Source organism: Scyliorhinus torazame, chromosome 14, assembly GCF_047496885.1.
Source record: "Scyliorhinus torazame isolate Kashiwa2021f chromosome 14, sScyTor2.1, whole genome shotgun sequence".
In the NCBI taxonomy this organism is placed as follows: domain Eukaryota; kingdom Metazoa; phylum Chordata; class Chondrichthyes; order Carcharhiniformes; family Scyliorhinidae; genus Scyliorhinus; species Scyliorhinus torazame.
Genome location: NC_092720.1, coordinates 132,037,286 through 132,061,958, shown reverse-complemented (window position 1 = coordinate 132,061,958; position 24,673 = coordinate 132,037,286). Strand labels below are relative to the sequence as shown.

General features: G+C 50.7%; 1 protein-coding gene across 3 annotated transcripts in view; it reads right to left on the bottom strand.

Annotated features, from left to right (window-relative positions):
• Positions 1 to 24,673, bottom strand: part of ankmy1 (ankyrin repeat and MYND domain containing 1) — a 285,915-nt gene that overhangs the window by 202,128 nt on the left and 59,114 nt on the right. For 2 of the 3 annotated variants that reach the window (XM_072474914.1, XM_072474912.1), the window contains exons 7-9: positions 19,637 to 19,808; positions 11,798 to 11,947; positions 5,907 to 6,059 (exon numbers count right to left, since the gene is read on the bottom strand). In XM_072474914.1, coding sequence (XP_072331015.1) covers positions 5,907 to 6,059; positions 11,798 to 11,947; positions 19,637 to 19,808 — 475 coding nt within the window. The remainder of the gene's footprint in view (positions 1 to 5,906; positions 6,060 to 11,797; positions 11,948 to 19,636; positions 19,809 to 24,673) is intronic. The other variant, XM_072474913.1, reaches the window with a different exon arrangement.

The window sequence follows — 24,673 nt, the reverse complement described above, 5'->3', positions numbered from 1 at the left end:
TTCTCCACCTGTGTTGCCCCTTTCAATGACCTGTGGACCTGTACTCCTAGATCTCTTTGACTTTCAATACTCTTGAGGGTTCTACCATTCACTGTATATTCCCTACCTGCATTAGACCTTCCAAAATGCATTACCTCACATTTGTCCGGATTAAACTCCATCTGCCATCTCTCCGCCCAAGTCTCCAAACAATCTAAATCCTGCAGTATCCTCCGACAGTCCTCATCGCTATCCGCAATTCCACCAACCTTTGTGTTGTCTGCAAACTTACTAATCAGACCAGTTACATTTTCCTCCAAATCATTTATATATACTGCAAACAGCAAAGGTCCCAGCACTGATCCCTGCGGAACACCGCTAGTCACAGCCCTCCAATTAGAAAAGCATCCTTCCATTGCTACTCTCTGCCTTCTATGACCTAGCCAGTTCTGTATCCACCTTGCCAGCTCACCCCTGATCCCGTGTGACTTCACCTTTTGTACTAGTCTACCATGAGGGACCTTGTCAAAGACCTTACTGAAGTCCATATAGACAACATCCACTGCCCTACCTGCATCAATCATCTTAGTGACCTCCTCGAAAAACTCTATCAAGTTAGTGAGACACGACCTCCCCTTCACAAAACCGTGCTGCCTCTCACTAATACGCCCATTTGCTTCCAAATGGGAGTAGATCCTGTCTCGAAGAATTCTCTCCAGTAATTTCCCTACCACTGAAGTAAGGCTCACCGGCCTGTAGTTCCCGGGATTATCCTTGCTACCTTCTTAAACAGAGGAACAACATTGGCTATTCTCCAGTCCTCCGGGACATCCCCTGAAGACAGCGAGGATCCAAAGATTTCTGTCAAGGCCTCAGCAATTTCCTCTCCAGCCTCCTTCAGTATTCTGGGGTAGATCCCATCAGGCCCTGGGGACTTATCTACCTTAATATTTTTTAAGACACCCAACACCTCGTCTTTTTGGATCGCAATGTGACCCAGGCTATCTACACACCCTTCTCCAGACTCAACATCTACCAATTTCTTCTCTTTGGTGAATACTGATGCAAAGTATTCATTTAGTACCTCGCCCATTTCCTCTGGCTCCACTCCCTTGCCTATCCTTCAGTGGGCCAACCCTTTCCCTGGCTACCCTCTTGCTTTTTATGTACGTGTAAAAAGCCTTGGGATTTTCCTTAACGCTATTTGCCAATGACTTTTCGTGACCCCTTCTAGCCCTCCTGACTCCTTGCTTAAGTTCCTTCCTACTTTCCTTATACTCCACGCAGGCTTCGTCTGTTCCCAGCCTTTTAGCCCTGACAAATGCCTCCTTTTTCTTTTTGACGAGGCCTACAATATCTCTCGTCATCCAAGGTTCCCGAAAATTGCCGTATTTATCCTTCTTCCTCACAGGAACATGCCGGTCCTGAATTCCTTTCAACTGACACTTGAAAGCCTCCCACATATCAGATGTTGATTTGCCCTCAAACATCCACCCCCAATCTATGTTCTTCAGTTCCAGCCTAATATTGTTATAATTAGCCTTCCCCCAATTTAGCACATTCATCCTAGGACCACTCTTATCCTTGTCCACCAGTACTTTAAAACTTACTGAATTGTGGTCACTGTTACCGAAATGCTCCCCTACTGAAACATCTACCACCTGGCCGGGCTCATTCCCCAATACCAGGTCCAGTACCGCCCCTTCCCTAGTTGGACTGTCTACATATTGTTTTAAGAAGTCCTCCTGGATGCTCCTTACAAACTCCGCCCCGTCTAAGCCCCTGGCACTAAGTGAGTCCCAGTCAATATTGGGGAAGTTGAAGTCTCCCATCACCACAACCCTGTTGTTTTTACTCTTTTCCAAAATCTGTCTACCTATCTGCTCCTCTATCTCCCGCTGGCTGTTGGGAGGCCTGTAGTAAACCCCCAACATTGTGACTGCACCCTTCTTATTCCTGATCTCTACCCATATAGCCTCACTGCCCTCTGAGGTGTCCTCTCGCAGTACAGCTGTGATATTCTCCCGAACCAGTAGCGCAACTCCGCCTCCCCTTTTACATCCCCCTCTATCCCGCCTGAAACATCTAAATCCTGGAACGTTTAGCTGCCAATCCTGCCCTTCCCTCAACCAGGTTTCTGTAATGGCAACAACATCATAGTTCCAAGTACTAATCCAAGCTCTAAGTTCATCTGCCTTACCCGTAATACTTCTTGCATTAAAACATATGCACTTCAGGCCACCAGATCCGCTGTGTTCAGCAACTTCTCCCTGTCTGCTCTGCCTCAGAGCCACACTGTCCCTATTCCCTAGTTCTCCCTCAATGCTCTCACCTTCTGACCTATTGCTCCCGTGCCCAACCCCCTGCCACCCCTCCCGTGTGACACTAGCAAACCTCGCGGCCAGGATATTTATGCCTCTCCGGTTTAGATGCAACCCGTCCTTCTTATACAGGTCACACCTGCCCCGGAAGAGCTCCCAGTGGTCCAGATAATGGAAACCCTCCCTCCTACACCAGCTGTTTAGCCACGTGTTTAGCTGATCTATCTTCCTATTTCTAGCCTCACTGGCACGTGGCACAGGGAGTCATCCCGAGATTACAACCCTCGAGGTCCTGTCTTTTAACTTTCTGCCTAGTTGGTTTGTTGATGATCCCCGTCCGGAGGCTTAGCAGGTTCACTGGAGTCAGCTGAGATTTCTTGAAGCTGCATTTCTGGAGTCGGAACATGCAGGAATGCATTGACTTGTGGAGAGGTTCGAGCGAATGAGGGTGGAAGTATCGTGGTGTCACCGGAGTCACCAGTAGTCTCACAGTGATCGTCGAGTGCCGCTGTACACACTAGCTAAGGTCTGTCACTTTGCACATCTTGCATGGGAAGTGGGATGCTGTCGTCACTCGCCTCACATACCGTGGGTAGAGCCTCAGTAGCTGATTGTTGTTCACTTGGGTTGGGTAAATTGTCAGAATCTTCATCTGGTGGCGCAAACAATGAGGATGGACTGTCATTGTCTTGCTGCTGTCCTTTACTGTAGCATGATAGACCGTCATGGTCGTCCTGCTGTGCACTGGAGCGTGGTAGACAATCATAGCCTTCTTGCTGTTTACTTGAGCATGGCAGACTTGCATCATCTGCCGCTAGTTGGTCAGAGGAGGTTGCTAGACCCTCATGGTCTTGTTCCTGCAAGGACTGCGCGTCGGAGTCTTGCGTTGCTTCTATCGTGGTGGCTGTCCACGAGCTCGCTGCAGAGGCTTGTGACACTGGAGTCACATCTTGTGTGTTCAAGGACTGTGCTCTGGAGTCTTGCGTTTCTTCTATCGTGGAGTATATCCACGAGCTCGCTGTGGAGGCTTGTGACACTGGAGTCACTTCTTGTTCATGCAAGGACTGCGCTCTGGAGTCTTGCGTTTCTGCAATTGTGGAGTCTGTCCACGAGCTCGCTGTGGAGGCTTGTGACACTGGAGTCACTTCTTGTAGTCTTCCCGTAACAGCCTCCCCGAACAGGCGCCGGAATGTGGCGACTAGGGGCTTTTCACAGTAACTTCATTGAAGCCTACTTGTGACAATAAGTGATTTTCTTATTCATGCAAGGACTGCGGTATGGAGTCTTGCATGTCTTCTTTCATAGAGTCAGGAACCCTGAGCAGTGCGTGGACCAGGCTCTGTGTGGCAGCAGGCCGCTCTCTGTGGGCTTGTACCGCTCTCTGTCTCTTGGTTTCAGGCTGCAGCATAATCCTGCACTCACGAGTTGGGATGTCATATCTGCTGGGTTGATGATCCTCAAATCCGAAGAATTCGTCGTCGGGGTCGTCAATGTGCAACACGTCTAGTTGCGGTTCGGATTTGGTACTGGGGTAGCCTCTCAAGGTGAAAGGTTCATCTGAGTCGTTGTCTTCTAGGACCAGATCATCACTGTTTGCGTCGGAGCTGGCATTGGGCTCGGGAGGTCCAGAGAAAATGTAAATGTCGGTTTCGAAGTATTCAAGGTCGGAATCATCGGTTTGGGCATAGGTAACTGCTTGTTGCAGGGTTCTTCGGAGGTTAATTTCATTTCCTGGTTCAATTTGAGGCATTGTGCTGTCATTCCAGGTGAAAGAAGGTTGTTTTACAGCTTTAAAAGATTTTTTCTTTGATTTGGGACGTTTCCCTTTAAATGGGCGTGGTCCGTGGCCTTTGATGTCATGACGCATGTGACATCATACGTAGGAAGCGTGTGCGCATACGCAAATTGCTGTTCCTGTACCGGGGGGCGTTTTCGTGATTGCGCATGCGCGGTGTCTCACGCATGCGCAAACGAACCTTCCCGTTCTGTGCACTTCTCGCGCAACTGCGCAAGTGCAGTCCCTTTAGAAAGATGGCCACCGATCAAAATTGTCCTCTGCTCTGGGATCTCGGCCTCGTGGTGAGTACTGGTGCTTCTCTTACCTTTTCTTGCTGGTTGGAGTGTGTTTTCCTCACAGTATTTGCCGAATTTGTCCAGGACTGCCTGGAAGTCGCTCCTGTTTTGCATTTGGAGAACTTGAATTTTTAAAAGATTTCTTCTGCTCTGGCACCGGCGATGGTGAGGAGAAGCTCTGTCTTTTCAGCATCGGCCACGTCTTCCAGGTCGGCTGCTACCAGGTAGATTTCAAACATTTGCCGGAATACCCGCCAGTTTTCACGGAGATCGCCGTGGCACTGGAGCTGCTGCGGAACCCGGATCTCGAACATCTAGCCTGGGCATCGTTGCTGGTTGTCACTGTACGCTGAGGTATGGCTATCTGGATTGAAACAGTTCACTGCTGGTACCATGATTTGTTATGTTCTAGGTGTAACATAAGCAGCTTATTTGTGGTGCACTTGACAAAGGAAGGTTCAGAAGTGGAGATAACTTCAACACATTTATTAAACTATTTACACTTCTATTACTCGGGTTCGACACTACTGCTAATCCTACTATAGCTACCCAGACTGACTAACCAGTTGCTGCAATCCACGTGGTGGGAATGATATTGAATCAACCCTGTGTCTCTACTCACTGAGTGTCTCCACTGGAAAGAGGCAGATCATGTGTGTGGTGTCCTTTATATATGGGTTGGTGTAATGCCCTCCTGTGGTGGTGTCACCTCTGCATGTATCGTGAATATCCATTGGTCGTGTCCTATCTAACTGATCTATTGGTTGAGTGTGTGTGTGTGTGATGTCTCTGGTGCTCCCTCTAGTGTCTAGCTAGCCTACATGCATTTACATTGACGCACATCACACCAGTGATCTATAACGGGGCCACTGAGGAAATGGAAAAGGGAATTATTTTATTGAGTTATTCTTATGGCCATCACTTCCTGAAATTGGCTGGGCATTAGAACTGTTCTGCCCAAGCTCATGGAGAGGAGGAAGGCCGATGCCGTGGCCTTCACCTCTCTGATTGCAAGGCGGCAAATATTGCTGGAGTGGCCGTCGTCATCACCACCGGGAGTAGCGGCATGGTTGGGTGACCCGTACGACTTCCTGCGGTTGGAGAAGGTGAAGTATGAGTTAAGGGGCTCAGCAGTAGAGTTTGAGAAAAGGTGGGGGATGTTTGTGACAATGTTTGAGGAGCTGTTCGTCGTTGGGGGGGGGGGGGGGGGGGTAGGGGGTAGGTGGTGGTGGGGGGGGGGGTGGGGTGAAAAAGGGGGAAAGTCTTTACAGCTTGTATAGTTGATTGTTGGGAAGTATGTTTCCTGGGTTGTTTCTTGGCTGTAACGTGCTTTGATACATGTTTGTAATAAAATACATTCAAAAAAAGAAGTGTTCTGCCCAACGTCCACTCACTCAGTACCCAACTTATGACGGAAACAATCGCACCCCTCTCACACCAACTCAATCATTCTAGAATTGACACTTATATAGAATTCAGCAGAACCCCTGTCCAAGGATCTGGCTGCCAACACATGACATTATACTTTCCTACCTTGTAGTTGTCCTCACGTTGGCAAGCAATATGTAACGGAGTTCGCCCACCTTCCACAGAATCTATTCCAGAGGCAGTATAATAATGTGGTGGGACGCCCAACAGATTGGGACTCTTCATGACAAACCCTGTTGATCCCTCTGGCACGTCTATCTATTAAGGAGAGAACTTGCATTGGTGCATTGCTCTTATCACACCGTCAGGGTATCTCAAAGCCCAACATGCCCTTGATTCCTGGGAGGAACAGGAGGAGGCCCTTCAGTCCCTCGAACCTGTCCCGTAATTCGGTGGGGTGACCCAGACTGAACCCTGGCTAATAGCTCCAATCAGTAGCATCAGAATTCAGTGTGGTTGTAACTTTGAAGGACAGCTGCGGAATCGGCTTCGGCCCTACAGCTGACGAAGAATCTGTAAGGAGTGGGTAATGGAAGGGGGGTATCTTGGTCTATCCTCACATTGAACGCTTGTTCCTGTTCCAGCCCATGGCACTGTGGACACCATTTTGGAGATGAAATGGCGCCTGTAGCACCAGAAATGTGGACGCTACACAACCGGGGGTGTTGTGTTATGCTGCTTCGGATAACACAGGCTGCTACTTGATGCAGTCTTAACTAAAGGATGCTCCAGACTCTGAAATGAGTTCAACGTGTTCATTGAACTATTAACACAGTTCTCAAATGAGTTCGACTCTCTGCTAATCTAACTGTAGTAACTCAGTCTAACTGTACCAGCTTGCTCTAAGCCACGTGTTGGGTGTGATGCTGCTGATCAACCCTGTCTAACTCTCTAGATGTCTGTCTGTGGAAAGAGGCAGGGTGTGAGTGCCTCATCCCGTTTATAGTGTTTATGTCATGCCCCCTTGTGGTGATGCCACCTCTGAGTGTCCTGACTGCCCATTGGTTGTGTCCTATTCTGAGTGTTCACTGGTTGCATGTTTGATTATCATGACATCACCCCCTTTTTAAAGAGGTATATAACCTGTGAGTGTGTCTGTCTAATGTGACTGACTGAGGAATACAGAACAGAACAAACAAATCAAATTCTCATAAGTCCAGTCTCTGAGGCCTGCATCAGATCCTCATCAACCACCGGAAAGGTGGTGGAGGGGATGACGGTGTCTTGACAGGCCAGTGGGAGGCACGACTGGTGGCCTCGTGGTTCGAGGTGTCTGGAGGTGGCAATTCGATATGTGGAAATGGAGGGGAAAGTGGTTGTGGGCAAGCAACTTTCGCAGTGCCCTTCGATTCCTTCACACAATGGAGCCATCAGCCGTACGTATGACATGGGATCTGAGCGCAGCCTGTCGAACAACGACAGCCGGAGCAGGCCACCCACCATCCGGTATCTTGATCCTGACTATGTCTGCTGGGGATAGCAGGTCCAGATCGGTGGCATGTACATCATAGCCCTGCTTCTGGCTGTCGCGAAGCTGCTGCATCTTCTGCAGCACCGGGAGGTGATCAAGGTTGGGCAGGTGTATGGCTGGAAACGTCACCCGCAGGTCCCTGTTCATCAGCAGTTGAGCTGGCGACATGCCAGTGAACAAGGGAGTCGCCTGGTACGTAAGTAGTGCAAGGTGTATGTCGGAAGCGGAGTCAGAGGCCTTGCGGATGAGCTGCTTAACAATGTGCACCCCTTTTTCAACTTTGCCATTGGACTGCGGACAGTGCGGACTGGAGGTGACATGCCTGAAATTGTAGCTCTTGGCAAACGTGGACCATTCTCGACTGTGGTAGCACGGGACATTGTCGCTCATGGTGGTGTCCGGGATGCCATGCCGTGAGAATGTCTCTTTACACGCTTTGATGACGGTCCGTGAGGTGAGGTCTGGCAGCTTCAGCACCTCAGGATAGTTTGAAAAGTAATCGATGATTAAGATATAGTCGCGACCATTCACGTGGAATAGGTTAATGCCAACCTTGGACCACGGAGAGGTCTCTAGGTCAAGTGGTTGGAGCGTCTCCTTGCTCTGCGCTGGTTGGATGCTCTGACAGTTTTCGCAGTTCAGGACCTGTCCGTGATGTCCTGGTTGATGCCGGGCCAGTAGACAGCTTGCCGGGCCCTGCGTCTGCGCTTTTCTACGCCCAGGTGTCCCTCATGAACCTGCCGCAGCACCATGCTCTGGACGCGTAGAGGGATGACTATCCTGTCCAGCTTGAGCAGGATGCCATCGATCAGTGTCAGGTCGTCCTTGACGTTGCCGAATTGAGGGCATTACCCTTTCTGCCAGCCATTGCTGAGGTTGTGGATGACTCGCTGCAACAGGGGGTCTTTGGCCGTCTCTTCTCGGATGAGAACAATCTTCTCATCTGTTGCCGGGAGAGTGCTTGCACATAGTTGTACCTGCAATTCAATGTGCTGGATGATCTCCAGTGGTTCACTGGGTGAGTTGACGGAGCGGGACAGTGCATCGGCGATGATGAGCTTCTTGCCAGGTGTGTATACCAAATTGAAATCATACCTCCGGAGTTTGAGCAGAATTCTCTGCAAACGAGGCGTCATGTCGTTCAGGTCCTTTTGGATGATGTGGACCAGAGGACGATGATCCATCTCAACAGTATATGTTGGCAAGCCGTAGACATAATCATGAAATTTGAGGATGCTGGTGAGAAGACCTAAACACTCCTTCTCAATCTGCGCATATCTGGTCTCAGTGGGTGTCATTGCCCGTGACGCGTATGCTACTGGTACCCAGGATGACGTGTCGTCTCTTTGAAGCAACACCGCCCCAATGCCATCCTGATTCGCATCAGTGGATATCTTGATCTCTCGGTCTGGGTCAAAGAATGCAAGGACGGGTGCAGTGGTGAGCTTGGCTTTCAGCTCCAGCCACTCTGTTTGGTGCTCCGTCTTCCACTCAAAGGCGGTTGATTTTTACACCAGATTGCGTAGGGCCGTGGTGTGTGTGGCCAAATTCGGGATGAACTTGCCAAGGAAATTGACCATTTCCAGGAAGCGCAGTACTGCCTTCTTGTCCTCGGGGACTTTCATTGCCTTGATGGCTTTAATTTTGTCTGTGTCCGGGCGCACACCTTGTTGTGAAATCTGATCGCCCAGGAAATTCAGCGTGGATGTCCCAAAACAGCACTTGGACCTGTTTAGCTTGAGGGCATGTTCATGTATGCGTCGGAATACTTTCTTGAGTCGCGACACATGTTCCTCTGGGGTTGTGAACCAGATTATGATATCGTCAACATAGACACAAACCCCTTCTATTCCCTCCATCATCTGTTCCATGATGCGATGGAAAATCTCTGATGCCGAGACGATGCCAAATGGCATTCGGTTGTAGCAGAATCTGCCAAAAGGCGTGTTGAAGGTGCAGAGCCTTCTGCTGGATTCTTCAAGTTGGATTTGCCAAAATCCTTGGGATGCGTCCAATTCTGTGAAGAAGCACGCGTGTGCCATTTCACTCGTCATTTCTTCCCTCTTCGGGATGGGTTAATGTTCCCGCATAATGTTTTGTTTAGATCCTTGGGGTCAATGCAGATGCATAGGTCCCCCGAAGGCTTCTTTACGCACACCATCGAGCTGACCCAGTCAGTTGGTTCAGTGACCTTGGAGATGATGCTTTTTGTTGTAGACTCGTGAGCTCTGCCTTCAGGCGCTCTCTCAGTGGAGCAGGGACACGTTGTGCTGCGTGGACCACTGGCTTAGTATCAGGCCGCAGTAGAATCTTGTACTCGTACAGCAGCGTGCCCATCCTGCTAAATACATCTGGGTACTGGGTTAGGATGTCGTCGATGCTGGCCTGAAGATCCGAATGGGACGGCGTCGTGGTGTAGACCCTTTGAATGAGGTTCAGTTGCTTGCAGGCGTGCGCACCTAGCAGGTACGCCCTGTCTGGTTTAACAATCTCAAAGCGTAAGCTTGCTTGTGTGTGTCGGCTGGACACCTGCAGATGGCAGGACCCCAGTGCCTGATTGCGTTTCCATTGTAGTCCAGGAGTTTGCAGGCAGCTGGAAGGATTGTGGGAGGCTTCTTGATTCTCTTCAAGTCCACCTGTGGAATCAGGTTGGCAGAGGCACCCGTGTCCAGTTTCAACTGGATGGGGCAGTGGTTGACCTTCATCACTGCTCGCCATTCATCCTTGGAATCCACGGCCAAGATTGATTGGACTTGCGATGTGTCTGGTGTGGCGTATTCGCACTACGTAATAATGCCCACTCGGTAAGTGTTGTCCAGGTATTCATCATCTGGATCCGTCGCACTGCCTGGATCAGAGTTATGCCTTCGGTGTTGCACACTTCTGATGCGCCGCTTTCGGAATTGGGAGCGCTGGCTCCTGACTGGTGGTGCAGATCTTCACAGGGCTGCATAGTGGTTTGGTTTCCCACAGTTTAAACAGCGTTTGCCTCTTGCAGGGCAGTTTTTTAAAAAATGGGCGGTGCCGCAGTTCACACACGTCATGATGCTCAGTGCGTCGTTGCGCATGCGCGGTGCGGTTCTCGGACGTCTGCACCTGCGCAGTGCGGTTTTTGGCCGCTTCGTGTTCCCGATCGCATTGTGCATGCATCGGGCCCCGGGAAGAGCACGCAAAATGGCCGCTTTCATCAACGTGGAGGCGCTGCATCCGGGAGATGGCCTGCACACTCTCCACCTCGTAGGAGGCTTGTTTTTCACTTTCTGCTGTTTTGTACTGTGAATAGCGATTTTTAGAGTGCTCATGCACAGTACACGTTTCAATCGCGACTAGCAGGTCATGTGCTTGATTTTCACAATTGCTCTCGCAGCGGATCAGAGTGGACTCCAAAAACGATTTGGTCTCTGATCATGGAGTCAGTGATATCACCGAAATTGCAGGATTGCACTAGCAGTCTAAGGTTAGTTAGATAGGAGGTGAAGGATTCGTCTTTACCTTTGCATCCTCTGCTTGAAGATGTCGCGTTCGAAGATTTCGTTGGTGTCCACCTCGCAGTGGCTGTCGAATTTGTCCAGGATGGTTTGGTACTTCGTTTTGTCCTGCCCTTCGTAAAGGAGTTGAAGATCTCTATCTGCAGTGGTGAGTAGAAGAGCGATCTTCCTCGCATCAGTCGCGCCATTGAGGTCGGATGCTTCCACGTATCGTTGAAATTTCTGCTTGAATGATCGCCAGTTGGCACTAAGATTGCTGGTGGTCCTGAGCTGATGAGGAGCCTGAATCTTGTCCATTGTGCCTGTATTCAGTAGTTGGTTGTCACGGATCTTGCTGAGTTGAACTAAATAGATTGAACAGTCACTCCTGATATCATGTTGTGTTATGCTGCTTCGGATAACACAGGCTGCTACTTGATGCAGTCTTAACTAAAGGATACTCCAGACTCTGAAATGAGTTCAACGTGTTCATTGAACTATTAACACAGTTCTCAAATGAGTTCGACTCTCTGCTAATCTAACTGTAGTAACTCAGTCTAACTGTACCAGCTTGCTCTAAGCCACGTGCTGGGGTGTGATGCTGCTGATCAACCCTGTCTAACCCTCTAGATGTTTGTCTGTGGAAAGAGGCAGCATGTGAGTGTCTCATCCCTTTTATAATGGATGAGGTGTTGCCACCTCTGCGTGTCCTGACTGCCCATTGGTTGCGTCCTATACTGAGTGTTCATTGGTTGCATGTTTGCATATCATGACAGGGGGTGGTGGCCAATAACTGCTTTCCGCAAATTGTGAATGGCTTTGGACTGTGCTAAGTTTCCCAGTCTTGTAAAAAAAAAGCCAGCCAATCAGGATACGCCATGCCCCGCCCCCATCAGCAATTATCAAGATGTAAAACTAAATATCTAGGCCTCGTGCTCATTTGCCCGGCCTCCCCTGAGCCTCTGTGTCATTCCTGGAATAACCAGCGGTGGCGCCACTGCCTACCTTGCCCCCAACAAGTTTAAGGAGTCCCTCAGAACACCCATGAAGCACCATACCACATCAAGCGGATAGATCTCATCGCCATCGTCTGCCCCTTGGTCAGGATTTGCTGCAGCGTTGAGCAGTAGCTGGGTAATCATCACTCCTTTCTTGCCAGGGATATCCACTGCGACTTGGAGTATGGGCAGTCCTTGCATTCCCTTTATCTGAAAACAGATAGCAAAGCAACGTCTTCATGTCCTCACATTCATCACCATTTGGTTTTCGCTTTCTAGGCGGGATGCTTCGGCCGCACCCGCCCGGTGACCGGAATTTCCTGCCTGAGCTTCATGGACTTACATGGTCCACATCCCGCCCGTTGCGATCTTGCACCGGGCAGGGTAGGAGAGTTCAGCCCTCTGTTCCCCCCCATTCATATCTACACTTACCAAGTCTACATCTGAACTATGTGGGGACTAGTGTTCTTGCAAACCATGATATTAGGGAAATAGACCATAAGACATAGGAACAGAAATGGCCACTCGGCCCATCGAGTCTGCTCCGCCATTCAATCATGGCTGATATTTTTCTCATCCCCATTCTCCTGCTTTCTCTCCATAACCGCTGATCCCCTTATTAATCAAGTACCTATCTATCTCTATCTTAAAGACACTCAGTGATTTGGCCTCCACAGCCTTCTGCGGCAAAGAGTTCCACAGATTCACCACCCTCTGGCTGAAGAAATTCCTCCTCATCTCTGTTTTAAACGATCGTCCCTTTAGTCTGAGATTGTGTCCTCTGCTTCTAGTTTTTCCAACAAGTGGAAACATCCTCTCCACGTCCACTCAATCCAAGCCTCGCTGGATCCTGGAAGTTTCAATAAGATCCCCCCTCATCCTTCTAAACTCCAACGAGTACAGACACAGAGTCCCCAACCGTTCCCCATATGACAAGCTCTTCATTCCAGGGATCATTCTTGTGAACATCCTCTGGACCCTTTCCAAGGCCAGCACATCCTTCCTTGGATAAGGGGCCGAACACTGCTCACAATAATCCAAATGGGGTCTGACCAGAGCCTTATACAGCCTCAGAAGTACATCCCTGGTCTTGTATTCTAGCCCTCTTGACATGAATGCTAACATTGCATTTGCCTTCCTAACTGCCAACTGAACCTGCACATTAACCTTAAGAGAATCGCAAACAAGGGCTCCCAAGTCCCTTTGTGCTTCTGATTTCCTTAGCAGAAGCACATAGAGAAGGCCTTAGACTAAATACGAGTGGGGAGGGGGGGGGGCGGTACGATTCTGGAGAGGAGATATGTAGACTTGCAAAGCAAAAGCATATGGCAGCATTGTAAGGCAGCTATTTAAGAAATGGTACCCAGAGTGTGACAGGAAAGAACAGCGTGCACAAACATTAAGAAACAGCAGCAAATAAAGCGGGGCAATAATGGTTAAAAGGCAAAATTAGTGGCTCTTTTCTTAATTGCACGTAGCATTCAGCACAAAATCAATGAATTCACGGCACAAATTAAGGTCAATGGGTATGACCTTATAGACATTACAGGGACCTGGTTACAAGGAGATCGGAGCTGGTAACTAAATTTTGGGGGAAATGTGATATTTCCTACCGACAGACAGGAAGGAAAAGGTGGTGGATAGCTCTTTTAGTGCAAGGTGAAATGAGATCGGTAGCAAGAAATGTCCTCGGATCAGAAAATATTGTATTCATCTGGGTACAGGTAAGAAATAACAAGGGGAAGAAGACACTGGTGGGATAGTCTATAGGTACCAAAACAGTAGCCATACTGTAGGATAGAGAATAAATCAGGACATAATGAGGTGGGCAAAAAGTTGGTACTTTAATCACGGGTGACTTGAATTTCATGTGGATGGGAAAATAAAATTGGCAGAGGTAGCCATGAGGAACAATTCTCGGAGTATATTTGGGACAGTTTCCTAGAACAAGGGTCGGGATTCTTCGACCCTGCGCCGGGTCAGAGAATCGGCGGGGGGGAGGGGTGCTAATCATGTGACGCTGCTCCGATGCCGGTCCGGCGATTCTCCGGTCACCAATGGCGCCAGCGCGGCTGCTGCAGCGCCGGTCGGGGGCCGCGCGAATCTCCGCGCTCGACGGGCTGAGTGACCGCCGAGTTCCGCCAGCGCCGGTCGCGTGTGGTCCTACCCGGCGGGACCTCGCCGTTCATGCTGCAGGGACCGTCCTGGCATGAGGGAGAGGGGATCCGAATCCGGTGGGGGGGGCCTCCACGGTGGACAGGCCCACGATCAGGGCCTATCGATCGGTGGGCAGGCTAATCCTGGGGGGGGGGGGGGGGAGTGGGGGCTTATGTTCCTCCATGCCGGGCCCCTGCAGGACTCTGCCATGTTGCCCGGGGTCTGGCACGGAGCAAGCTACATGCATGTGCGGACCCACGCCACCCATGCTGGCACCCGTATCGGCAGCTGGAGCTGCATAAAGAGCTCCAGTGCAGTGCTGACCCCCTGTGCGGCGCAGGATCGCTGTTCCTAGCGGCCAGATGACACAGTCGTAAAACCCTCCGGCGTTTACAACGGTGTCAACACTAACCCTAATCCCGCCCCAGGTGTTAGGATCCCACTAGGGATCAGGCAATTTTGGATCTGGTAATGTGAAATGACCCAGGTTTTAATAAACAACCTCAAAGTAAAGATCTCCTGGGAAACAGTAACCATAACAAGGTTGAATTTAGCATTCAGTTTGAGAGTGAGAAATCTGGGTCAGAAACAACTGGGCTAAACTGAAATAATGGTAATTACAAAGCAATGAGGGCAGAGTTGGCTGGAATGGACTGGGAAAGCAGAAAAGCAGAAAAGTGATGGCAGATGTTGATGAAAATAGTTCATGACTCACAGCAAAGACATATCCTAGTGAGGAAGAAGGATTAGAACATAGAACATACATTGCAGAAGGAATCCATTCGACCCATCGAGTCTGCACCGACCCACTTAAGCCCTCACTTCCACCCTATCCCTGTAACCCAATAACCCCTCTTACCCTTTTTGATCACTATGGGCAATTTATCATGGCCAATCCACCTAATCTGCACGTCTTGGACTGTGGGGGGAAACCGGAGCACCCGGAGGAAACCCACGCAGACAATGTGCAGACTCCGCACAGACAGTGACCCAGCGGGGAATTGAACCTGGGACCCTGGCGCTGTGAAGCCACAGTGCTATCCACTTGTGCTACCGTGCTGCCGCGTCTTCTATGAAGGAGATAAATCAATCATGGCTAACCAAGGCAGTTAGGGATAGTATGAGGCTAAAATAAAAAACATACCATGTGGCAAAGATTAGTGATAAGCTGGACGATTGAGAAAGTTTTAAAAACCAACAAAAGATGACCAAAATAATAACAAAGAGGAGACGCTAAACTATGAGGGTAAACCAGCAAGTAATATAAAAACAGACAGTAAGAACTTTTCTAAATATATAACAAGGAAGAGAAAGGCCAAAATGAACAGAGGCCCTTTAGAAAATGAGACTGGGGAAAAATAATGGGGAACCAGGAAATGGCAGAGGAGTTAAATAAATACTTTGCAACTGTCTTTACTGTCAAAGACTCTAATAGCATTCCAAAAAGACTTAATAATCAAAGGGCAAAGAAGGGGAGGAAATAAATACAATAAATCTCGCCAGAGAAAAAGCACTGGGGAAACTAATGTTTCCAAAGGCTAATAAGTCCCCTGGGCCTGATGGATTGCATCCCAGGATATTAAAGGAAGTAGCTACAGAGATAGTGCGCGCACTGGTAGTAATCTTCCAAGAAGCCTTAAATCCTGGAAAATTCCTCGAGGTTTGGATCCCAAAGGGGTGGCATGGTGGCACAATGGTTAGCACTGCTGTTCACAGTGCCAGTGACCCGGGTTCAATTCCCACCTCAGGTCTGTGTTGAGTCTGCACGTTCTCCCCCTGTGTGCGTGGGTTTCCTTCGGGTGCTCCGGTTTCCTCCCACAGTCCAAAGATGTGCAGGTTATTTTAAAATTGCCCCAGGTGGGGTTACGGGTATAGGGTAGGGAATTGGGCCTGGGTGGGGAGCTCTTTCAGATGATTGGTGCAGACTTGATGTGCTAAATAGCCTCCTTCTGCACTGTAGGGATTCTATGATCGGAAAACTGCCATTCAAAAAGGGAGACAAAAACAAATAACCAAAGGCCAGCTAGTGTAACATCTGTCATTGGGCAAATGTTACCGTCCATTGAAAAGGATCTAATAGCAGAGTATCAAGCAGAGTCAGTATGGCTTCATGAAGGAGAATTCATGCCTGTCAAATTTATTGGAATTCTTTCAGGTGGTAATGAACAGGGTAGATAAAGGGAACCAGCAGATGTAATATACTTGCTTTCCAAAAATAGTTTTGATAAGATACTGCATAAAAGGCTACTCAATAAGAGCCCATGGCGTTGGGGGTAGTCGATTAGCAAAGGTAGAGGATTGGCCAACCAGTAGAAGACAGAGAGTTGGGCTAAGAGGGGCATGTTCAGGATGGCAACCTGTAACCAGTGGAGTGCAACAGGGATCAGTGCCACAATTATTTACAATTTATATTGATGACTTGGATGAGGAAAGTGAAAGCACCATTGCCAAGTTTGCGGATGACACATAAATAGGCGGGAAGGCAAATATGAGGATGAGACAAAGGGCTGGATTCTCCGACTGTGCGGCTATGTCTGCAGGATCCGCCTAGTCTTATGACCAGAAAATCAGCACCGTCCCCTCACCGATGCTCCGCCTGGTGGGGGGCTAGCAGCCGCGCCGCGTAAGGCCCCCGGCTTTACGTCCGCAGAATGGCCGGGTCCGTGGCCGTGCAACATGGCGCCGGCCGCGCTCGGACCGGGCCTGACAAAAACTGCCCCCTTGTAACTCCCCTCGTCATCCCCGGACCACCCCCCACCAGTTCCCCCAGCCCATGCCGAAGCACCCCCCGCCAGAGGAATGGCTCTCCCCCCCCCCCCCCCAGACTGTGGCGGCTGGGCACAGTCCAGATCCGCCACGCGAGGTTCCCGAACGTTGCGATGACACGCGCCCCACGCCGCCCGGAAGTCAGCCCACTGGGGGCGCAGCATCGGGGGAGGGCTTCAGGTGATGTCCTGAGGCGGTTGCGACGGCGTTCGGCGTACTCCCCGAGTATGCCGTTTTTGAGGGGGTGGAGCATCGCAAAAGCGGCACCGTCCCCAATTCCAGCATAAATGTGGATTCTCCAGCCGATCGCCAAACGCGATTATTTAAATGGAGAAAGACTGCAGAAAGCTGTAGCATTGAGGGATTTGAGGGATCCTCGCGCATAAATCAGAAAAGGTTAGCATGCAAGTTCAGCAGGTAATTAGGAAGGCAAATGGAATGTTGGCCTTATTTCAGATGGAATGGAATATAAAAATAGGGAAGTCCTGCTAAACCTATACAAGGCACTAGTTCGACCATACCTGGAATACTGCAAACAGCTTTGGTCCCCTTAACTAAGGAAAGATGTACTGGCTTTGGAGGCAGTCCAGAGAAGGTTCACTGGGTTGATCCCGATATAGGGGAGAATCCCACATCCATCTTTGGTTCTGCGATCAATTTTTTTGTTTTGTTTACACCATCAAAAAGTGTTTGGGCCACTTAATGATGTTAAGCACACTGTATGAATCAGGGTGTCCCAGGGCAGCATGGTGCACCGTGGGTTAGCCCTGTTGCCTCACGGCGCCGAGGACCCAGGTTCGAATCCCGGCTCTGGGTCACTGTCCGTGTGGATTTTGCACATTCTCCCCGTGTTTGCGTGGGTTTCGCCCCACAACCCAAAGATGTGCAGGGTAGGTGGATTGGCCACGCTAAATTGCCCCTTAATTGCAAAAAATGAATTGGGTACTCTAAATTTTTTTTAAAAATCAGGGTGTCCCAAACTGTGGGTCACGACCCCAGTGCGGCCATGAGACAAGATTTTGGGGTTGTGAGTTCTGTGGTAGCAATGGCTCACTGTGGAGATCAGACCAAACAGCTGTGAGTTCCCTTTGAATCCCCTTGATTTTTTTTAACGTGGGTGCAAAGATAATGAACAGATCTCGGAGACCAGGGGCGTCATTCTCCGACCCCCCAGCGGGTCGGAGAATGGCCGTTGGCCGCCGTGAATCCCGCCCCCGCCGGTTGCCGAAGTCTCCGGCACCGGATATTCGGCGGGGGCGGGAATCGGGCCGCGCCGGTTGGCGGGCCCCCCCGCTGGATTCTCCGGCCTGGATGGGCCGAAGTCCTGCCGATAAATTGCCTGTCCCGCCGGCGTGGATTAAACCACCTTTTGAACGGCGGGACAAGGCGGCGTGGGCGGGCTCCGGGGTCCTGGGGGGGGCGCGGGGCGATCTGGCCCCGGGGGGTGCCCCCACAGTGGCCTGGCCCACGATCGGGGCCCACCGATCCGCGGGCGGGCCTGTGCCGTGGGGGCACTCTGTCCCTTCCACCTCCGCCACGGTCTCCACCATGGCGGAGGCGGAAGAGACTCCCTCTACTGCGCATGCGCGGGAAACTGTCAGCGGCCGCTGACGCTCCCGCGCATGCGCCGCCCCGAGATGTCATTTCCGCGCGAGCTGGCAGGGCACCAAAGGCTGTTTCCGCCAGCTGGCGGGGCGGAAATTCCTCCGGCGTCGGCCTAGCCCCTCAATGTTGGGGCTCGGCCCCCAAAGATGCGGAGCATTCCGCACCTTTGTGGCGGCGCGATGCCCGTCTGATTGGCACCGTTTTGGGCGCCAGTCGGCGGACATCGCGCCGTTTCGGGAGAATTTTTCCCGTGATTTGTGTTGCCAAAAATAAAGTCTGCAAAAAGGCAAGTGATTCTTTAAAATATCCCCCCAAAGCTTAAACACTCCCCATCACGCTCAACCTCAATCCAGCCCTAACCCATTGCTGTCGTAAATCTGCCCTCCCTATTGTCCGAGCACTCTCCCAGCAGCCTGCTTTCATTCATTCTGGAATCATGGCAACTTACCGAATTACTGTGCAGAATAATAATAATAATAATGGCTTATTGTCACAAGTAGGCTTCAATGAAGTTACTGTGAAAAGCCCCTAGTCTCCACATTCCGGCGTCTGTTCGGGGAGGCTGGATCAGGAATTGAACCTGCGCTTCTGGTCTTGTTCTGCATTACAAGCCAGTGGAGGCCAATCAGCCCATCGTGCCTGCACTGGCTCGCCAAATGAGCGTTATTACTTAGTGCCACTCCCCTGCCCTTTCCCCGTACCCCTGTACTTTGTTTCTATTCAAATAATCATCTAATGCCCTCTTGAACTCCTCGATTGAACCTGCCTCCACCACACTTCCAGGCACTGCATTCCAGACCCAAACCGCTCGCTGTGTGAAAAAGGTTTTCCTCACATCACAGATGCTTCTTTTGCAAATCACTTTAAATCTGTGACCTCTCATTCTCGATCCTTTTACAAGCGGGAAACAGTATCTTCCCGTCTACTCTGTCCAGACCCCCTCATTATTTTGAACATCTCTGTCAAATCTCCTCTCGGCCTTCTCCTCTCCACGGAGAACAGTCCCAAACTCTCCAGTCTATTCTCCCAGCTGACGTGTCTCATCACTGGAGCTGCACAGGTCTGAATGCAAGTTATTGTTGAGTTCCAAGACTGCATCACAACTCAGAGCCTGAGGTCTAGCCATACTGTCATCTGTGCGTTCTTAACACATCACAGCACCCAATAATAATAATCTTCATTAGTGTCACAAGCAGGCTTCACATTAACACTGCAATGAAGTTACTGTGAAACTCCCCTGGTCGCCACATTCTGGCGCCTGTTCGGGCACACAGAGGGAGAATTCAAAATGTCCAATTCACCTAAAAACACGTCTTTCGGGATTGGTGGTCATTGCCTTTGTTGCGCTGCTGGTACAGTTTGGTGCATTACCTGTGATGTAAGTATATTGTTCGGGTCTGCTCTGTTCTCCAGCAGGAACTGGACGGCTTCGATATCCCCTGCCAACACGGCAGAAAACAGCGGCGGTAATGGATTTGTGGAATTGTTGGGATCTGCCCCTCTTCTGAGAAGCAGGTTGATGATCTCTCTTCTCCTCCTGTGCCTGGGAATAGTAACACGTACGAAAGACAAAAGAATTATGCAACCATTCAGCCCGCGATGAATCAAGGATTAAGAGGGGGGTTTTTATACATAAAGGGAACAGCGCTGCAGACTCTGAAATAACACCAGGAAATGCCAGTCCAGCAGCATCTGTGGAGCGAGAACCAGAGTTGTCGCCAGCCCGCTCTGAAAAAGAGTGACACAGACTCGGAAGGTTGGATTGTATCTTCCTCGGAGTGGCAATCACTGTCGGACTGACACCTCGGGAACAATTACTTTTGTGAGTTTTCTTCCGTGGCTGTTAAAAATATTTTATCCACGGCATTTTCATATAAACAAACAAAAGCAGAAGAGAAATCAGACAACATTATAAATAACCAACACCCACTCCCCCACTCCCTCAATATCGCCTCCTTCTCCCATCCAGTCTTCCCATTTTAACCCCCTTATCCCCCCTTTGCTGACCCCTCAATCCTCCTTAAAGAAATCAACAAATGGCTTCCGCCTCCGAGTGAACCCACTGACTGACCCCCTCAGGACAAACTTGACCTTCTCCAGCCTCAGGAATTCCGCCAGGTTGCTCACCCACACCCCCGCTTTCGGCGGCTCTGGGTTCCTCTACCCGAGCAGGATCCGTCTCCGGGGCCTTCAGGGAGGCAAAGGCCAAAACATCAGCCTCTTCCGCCCCCTCGACTCCTAGGTCTTCTGACATCCCGAATATCGCCACCTCTGGACACGGGCCACCTTTACCCCCAGCACCTCGGATCGTCCGCAATCCCATGCCAGAACTCCTTCAGCTTCGGACATGCCCAAATCATGTGGACGTGATTCACGGGCCTCCCCGCGCACCGCCCACACCTATCCTCTTCCCCCTCAAAAAATGCACTGATCCGTGTTACCGTCATATGTGCCCTATGAACTACTTTAAACTGAATGTGTTAAAACTCACACACGACGAGGACACATTCCCCCTCCACAGGGCCTCAGTCCACGCCCCAGCCTCCATCTCCCCTCCCAGCTCCTACTCCCACTTATGCTTTATGTCCCTCAGCAGTGCCCCCGCCCAATCTATCAACTCCTTGTAGACCTCGGACACCTTACCCTCCCCTATCACATCCCCCAATAGCACCTTATTCTGCAACCCCAGGGGCTGCAGCCCAGGATAGGACGGTACCTCTCTCTTTACAAAATTCCAGACCTGCAGGTACCTAGAATTGTCCCCCCTGGGCAGCTTGTACTCTTCCTCCAGGTCCTCCAACTTCGCGAAATTGCCCCCTATAAACTGATCTCCGAATCGCTCAATCCCTGCCTGCTGCCACACCCTAAACCTCGCATCCAGCTCCCCCCGCGCAAACCTATGGTTGTTGCAGATCGGTGCCCACACCGAGGCACCCTCCAGTCCCAAATGGTGCCTCCATTGCCCCACACCTTCGGGCCAACAGCACCACTGGGCTCACGGAGTGCCTGGCCAGCGAGAACGGCAGAGGCGCTGATATCAAAGCCCTTTTTGTGAAGGGCTCACATTCACCTTCAGACTCCTCAGGTGTGCGAAAACACGTGACCGTTTGACCGGCCCATTCAGCCACCTCACATTCCACGTGACCAGCCTTGTCAGGTGGCTCCCTGCTCCCCTTCCCTGTCAATCTGCCAGCCCCGGCCCATGTCACGCGACCCTCCAGGCCCACCCTCGGATGTCCACCATCATCGATCCCTTTCGAACTGCACCACTTCAACCACACCCTTGTCAGCAACCCACCCCCCCAACTTTTAAACAAAATATCAACCCCTTTACCCCCCCCCCTACCTTCCTCCTGGCAATCCCCCACTTCACTCCCGTTAACAAGCCCGCCCAGCTAGCATGGTGGCCCCCACCCAAGGCCTCCACCATTCACGCTCCCCCAAAAAGCAGCAAAAGGTGCACTCACCATTAATGTTCATCCATGAATGGCCTGCCCTCCAAAACCCCCGCCATCAAAACCAAAAAACTCTTCAACAGGAAAAGCTTTCGACAAACAAACAGGAACACAAACTCCTCCAAAGTTCAATGTTCTCACTCTCCTCCCAGTCCATTGTCCCTTATGAACTCCATCACCTCCTCTGGCATGCCAGAATAATACTCACGCTTCTGGATAGTCACCCAGAGGGGGGCCGGGTACAGTACTCCAAACTTCACCCCCTTCTTAAAGAGGGCAGCCTTGACCCGATTAAACCCAGCCCTCCTCTTCACCAGCTCTGCTCCCAGGTCCTGGTACACCCGGAGCTCAGTCCCTTCCCAGGTTTACGTCCTCGTCCGCCTCGCCTATCGGAGGAACTTCTCCTTGACCAGAAAGCGGTGCAACCGCACCATCATCACCCTTCGTGGCTCGCCCGCCTGTGGGCTCCTCATCCGCGCTCTGTGCGTTTAGTTGACCTCCAGCGGCCAGTTAAAGGCCCCCTCCCCCATCAGCTTCTCCAACATTTTAGCCACGTATGAGCCGGCCTCTGCACCGTTCATGCCTTCAGGCATCCCCACGATCCACAGGTTTTGTCTTCTGGAGCAATTCTCCAAATCCCCCTTCAGCCTCTTCTGGGTCTCCCGCATCACCCCCACCTCAGCCACCAATGAGACCAGCTGCTCGTCGTGTTCCCCCACCGCCTCCTCCACTATCTGGACCTCCCGGCCCTGGGACTGCAGCTTCTGCTCCACTCTCTCGATCCCTGACTTAATCGGTTCCACGAGGGCTTCCAGGGCCGCCGTCATCTGCTGACAGAACTTTGCGCTCAGAAACTCCACTAGCTGCTCCCCTGACTACTGGGTGGGCAGAGCAGCCCCCTTAGAATCTACCATCTTGTCCTGTGGCACACCACGAAGACGCACCTGTTCCAGCAGCTCTTTTCTTCTCACCCCACTCCTAGTCCGTGGATCCATCCACCAGCCACACCGGAGGAACCCCTCATTCCCCGTTCAGCCACAGCTCCTCTTTAACCAGATCCCCCATGTCCACGTCTCGTTCAACCTCAGGGTCTCCTCAAGATGTCCGCCACCACGTCCCCTTAACCAACTGCGCCACACCAACTCCACCCATATCAGTACTCCACCCCCCACCTCACCCTCCACCCCCATAGGCCAAGAAAACCAACCCATCCCGTAACCCCCCTCTCCCTCCACGGATCGGGCCCCCACTTCACTCCTGTTAACTCGCCTGCTAGCATGCCAACCCCCACTCGATGCAACCGCCTACTTCTCTCCCCCTACCACTCCTTACCCCCAAGAGCAGTTGAGCACACTTACCCAAATCACGTCCAAACACACTAAATACAACAATCCGCCCAGCATACACACCTACATTCCCCATACTGACTCCGAAGTGCAATGCCCTCACTAGTCCCCCAGTCCATGATCTCTCATAAATTCACTCGCCTTCTCCGGCGTATCAAAATAGAATCCCTGATTCTGGTGCGTGACCCATAGACACTCCTTTCTTGTAGAGGACCACCTTGACCTTATTGAACCCAGCCGCCCTTAGCCAACTCCGCACCCAAGTCCCAGTGATAAGCTGCACGTTTCCTCCCCAAGTATACTTTCCCATCTCCTTTGTCCACTGCAGAATCGTCTCTTTGTCCAGAAAATGATGCAACCGCACTGTGGTGTTCTTTGTGATGCTGTTATCAGGATGGTTGCCGTAGTGTTCACAAAGACCACAGAAGCTAAGTTTAATAACAAAGCTAACTTTTTATTTACACTACTTAAATTAAGCTCGACCACTTACTCCTATAATAAACAATAATGATAGTAATCTACACTCTACTAACACTAGTTTCTACACTCTAACACTAACTTTACTCTATCCTCTCTAAATCTCTCCTATGCACTCTACTCCAGCCTTCACTCTCTCTACCAGAAGTCTGTGAGTCAGTGCTTTATATAGTACTGCATCTAGCTCCATCTAGTGGTTAATTTGAACATAACATTAACTCTTTGTATACTGAACGTTTCTATAATGTCACACACACACCATCCTCCTCCTCGGCTGCTACCCCACTTTCGGCCTCCCTCAATGCCTTGTGCACTCGATCCACCTCCCCCATCAACTTCTCGAACATCTTCGCCACATACATTGTGGCCTGACATTCTCCAGGTCCTCCACCTTCTCCCTCAGCCGCTTCTGCACCCCCACCCCCAACCACTACCACCATCGCCATCTCTGCCTCCAATGAGGCCAACCGGTTCTCATGATCCATCACCGACTCCTCCACCTTCTGGAGCACTGAACTCTGCGCCTCCAGCCTTTGCTCCAAATTCTCAGTAACCGCCCCCAGATTGGCTTCGCCACCTTAGCCAGGTGTTCAGAGGCCTCTTGCTTCTGCTGTTGGAACTTGGCATTCAAGAAATCCACCAATTGCCCAGTGCACCACTGGGCAGGCAACGAAGCCCAGATCCCTCCACCATCTTTTCCTCTGTCGCACTTTGAAATACCTCCCGGCCAGACTGCTACCCCTTGGACATTACACTCCTCATTTGATAAGCAATAAACTGGATCTAGTAGAGGCGAATTTCTATCTCTCACTGTCCATGCACTTTGCATCAATATACACCCCCTATATCGGGTAAAAAGGACAAAACAATTCCACCTCGAGCGGGAGCCACCAAGCATGTGACCACTCACTCCATGGCCACCACCAGAAGCCCAGTCTTTTACAATAGTTACCCAGAATTTATAAGAGGTTTTAATTCTTCTAAACTTTTCTGGGTAATAATTAGCGTAACCCTATTGGAACACTCTGAAGTTGGCGATTTAAATCGCATTTTTAGATTAATTCCAGCACAGGGCAAAATGCCCAGAAGAGGTTTGAGCCTCTGGGCAATTGTCATTCGTTCAAACCCTT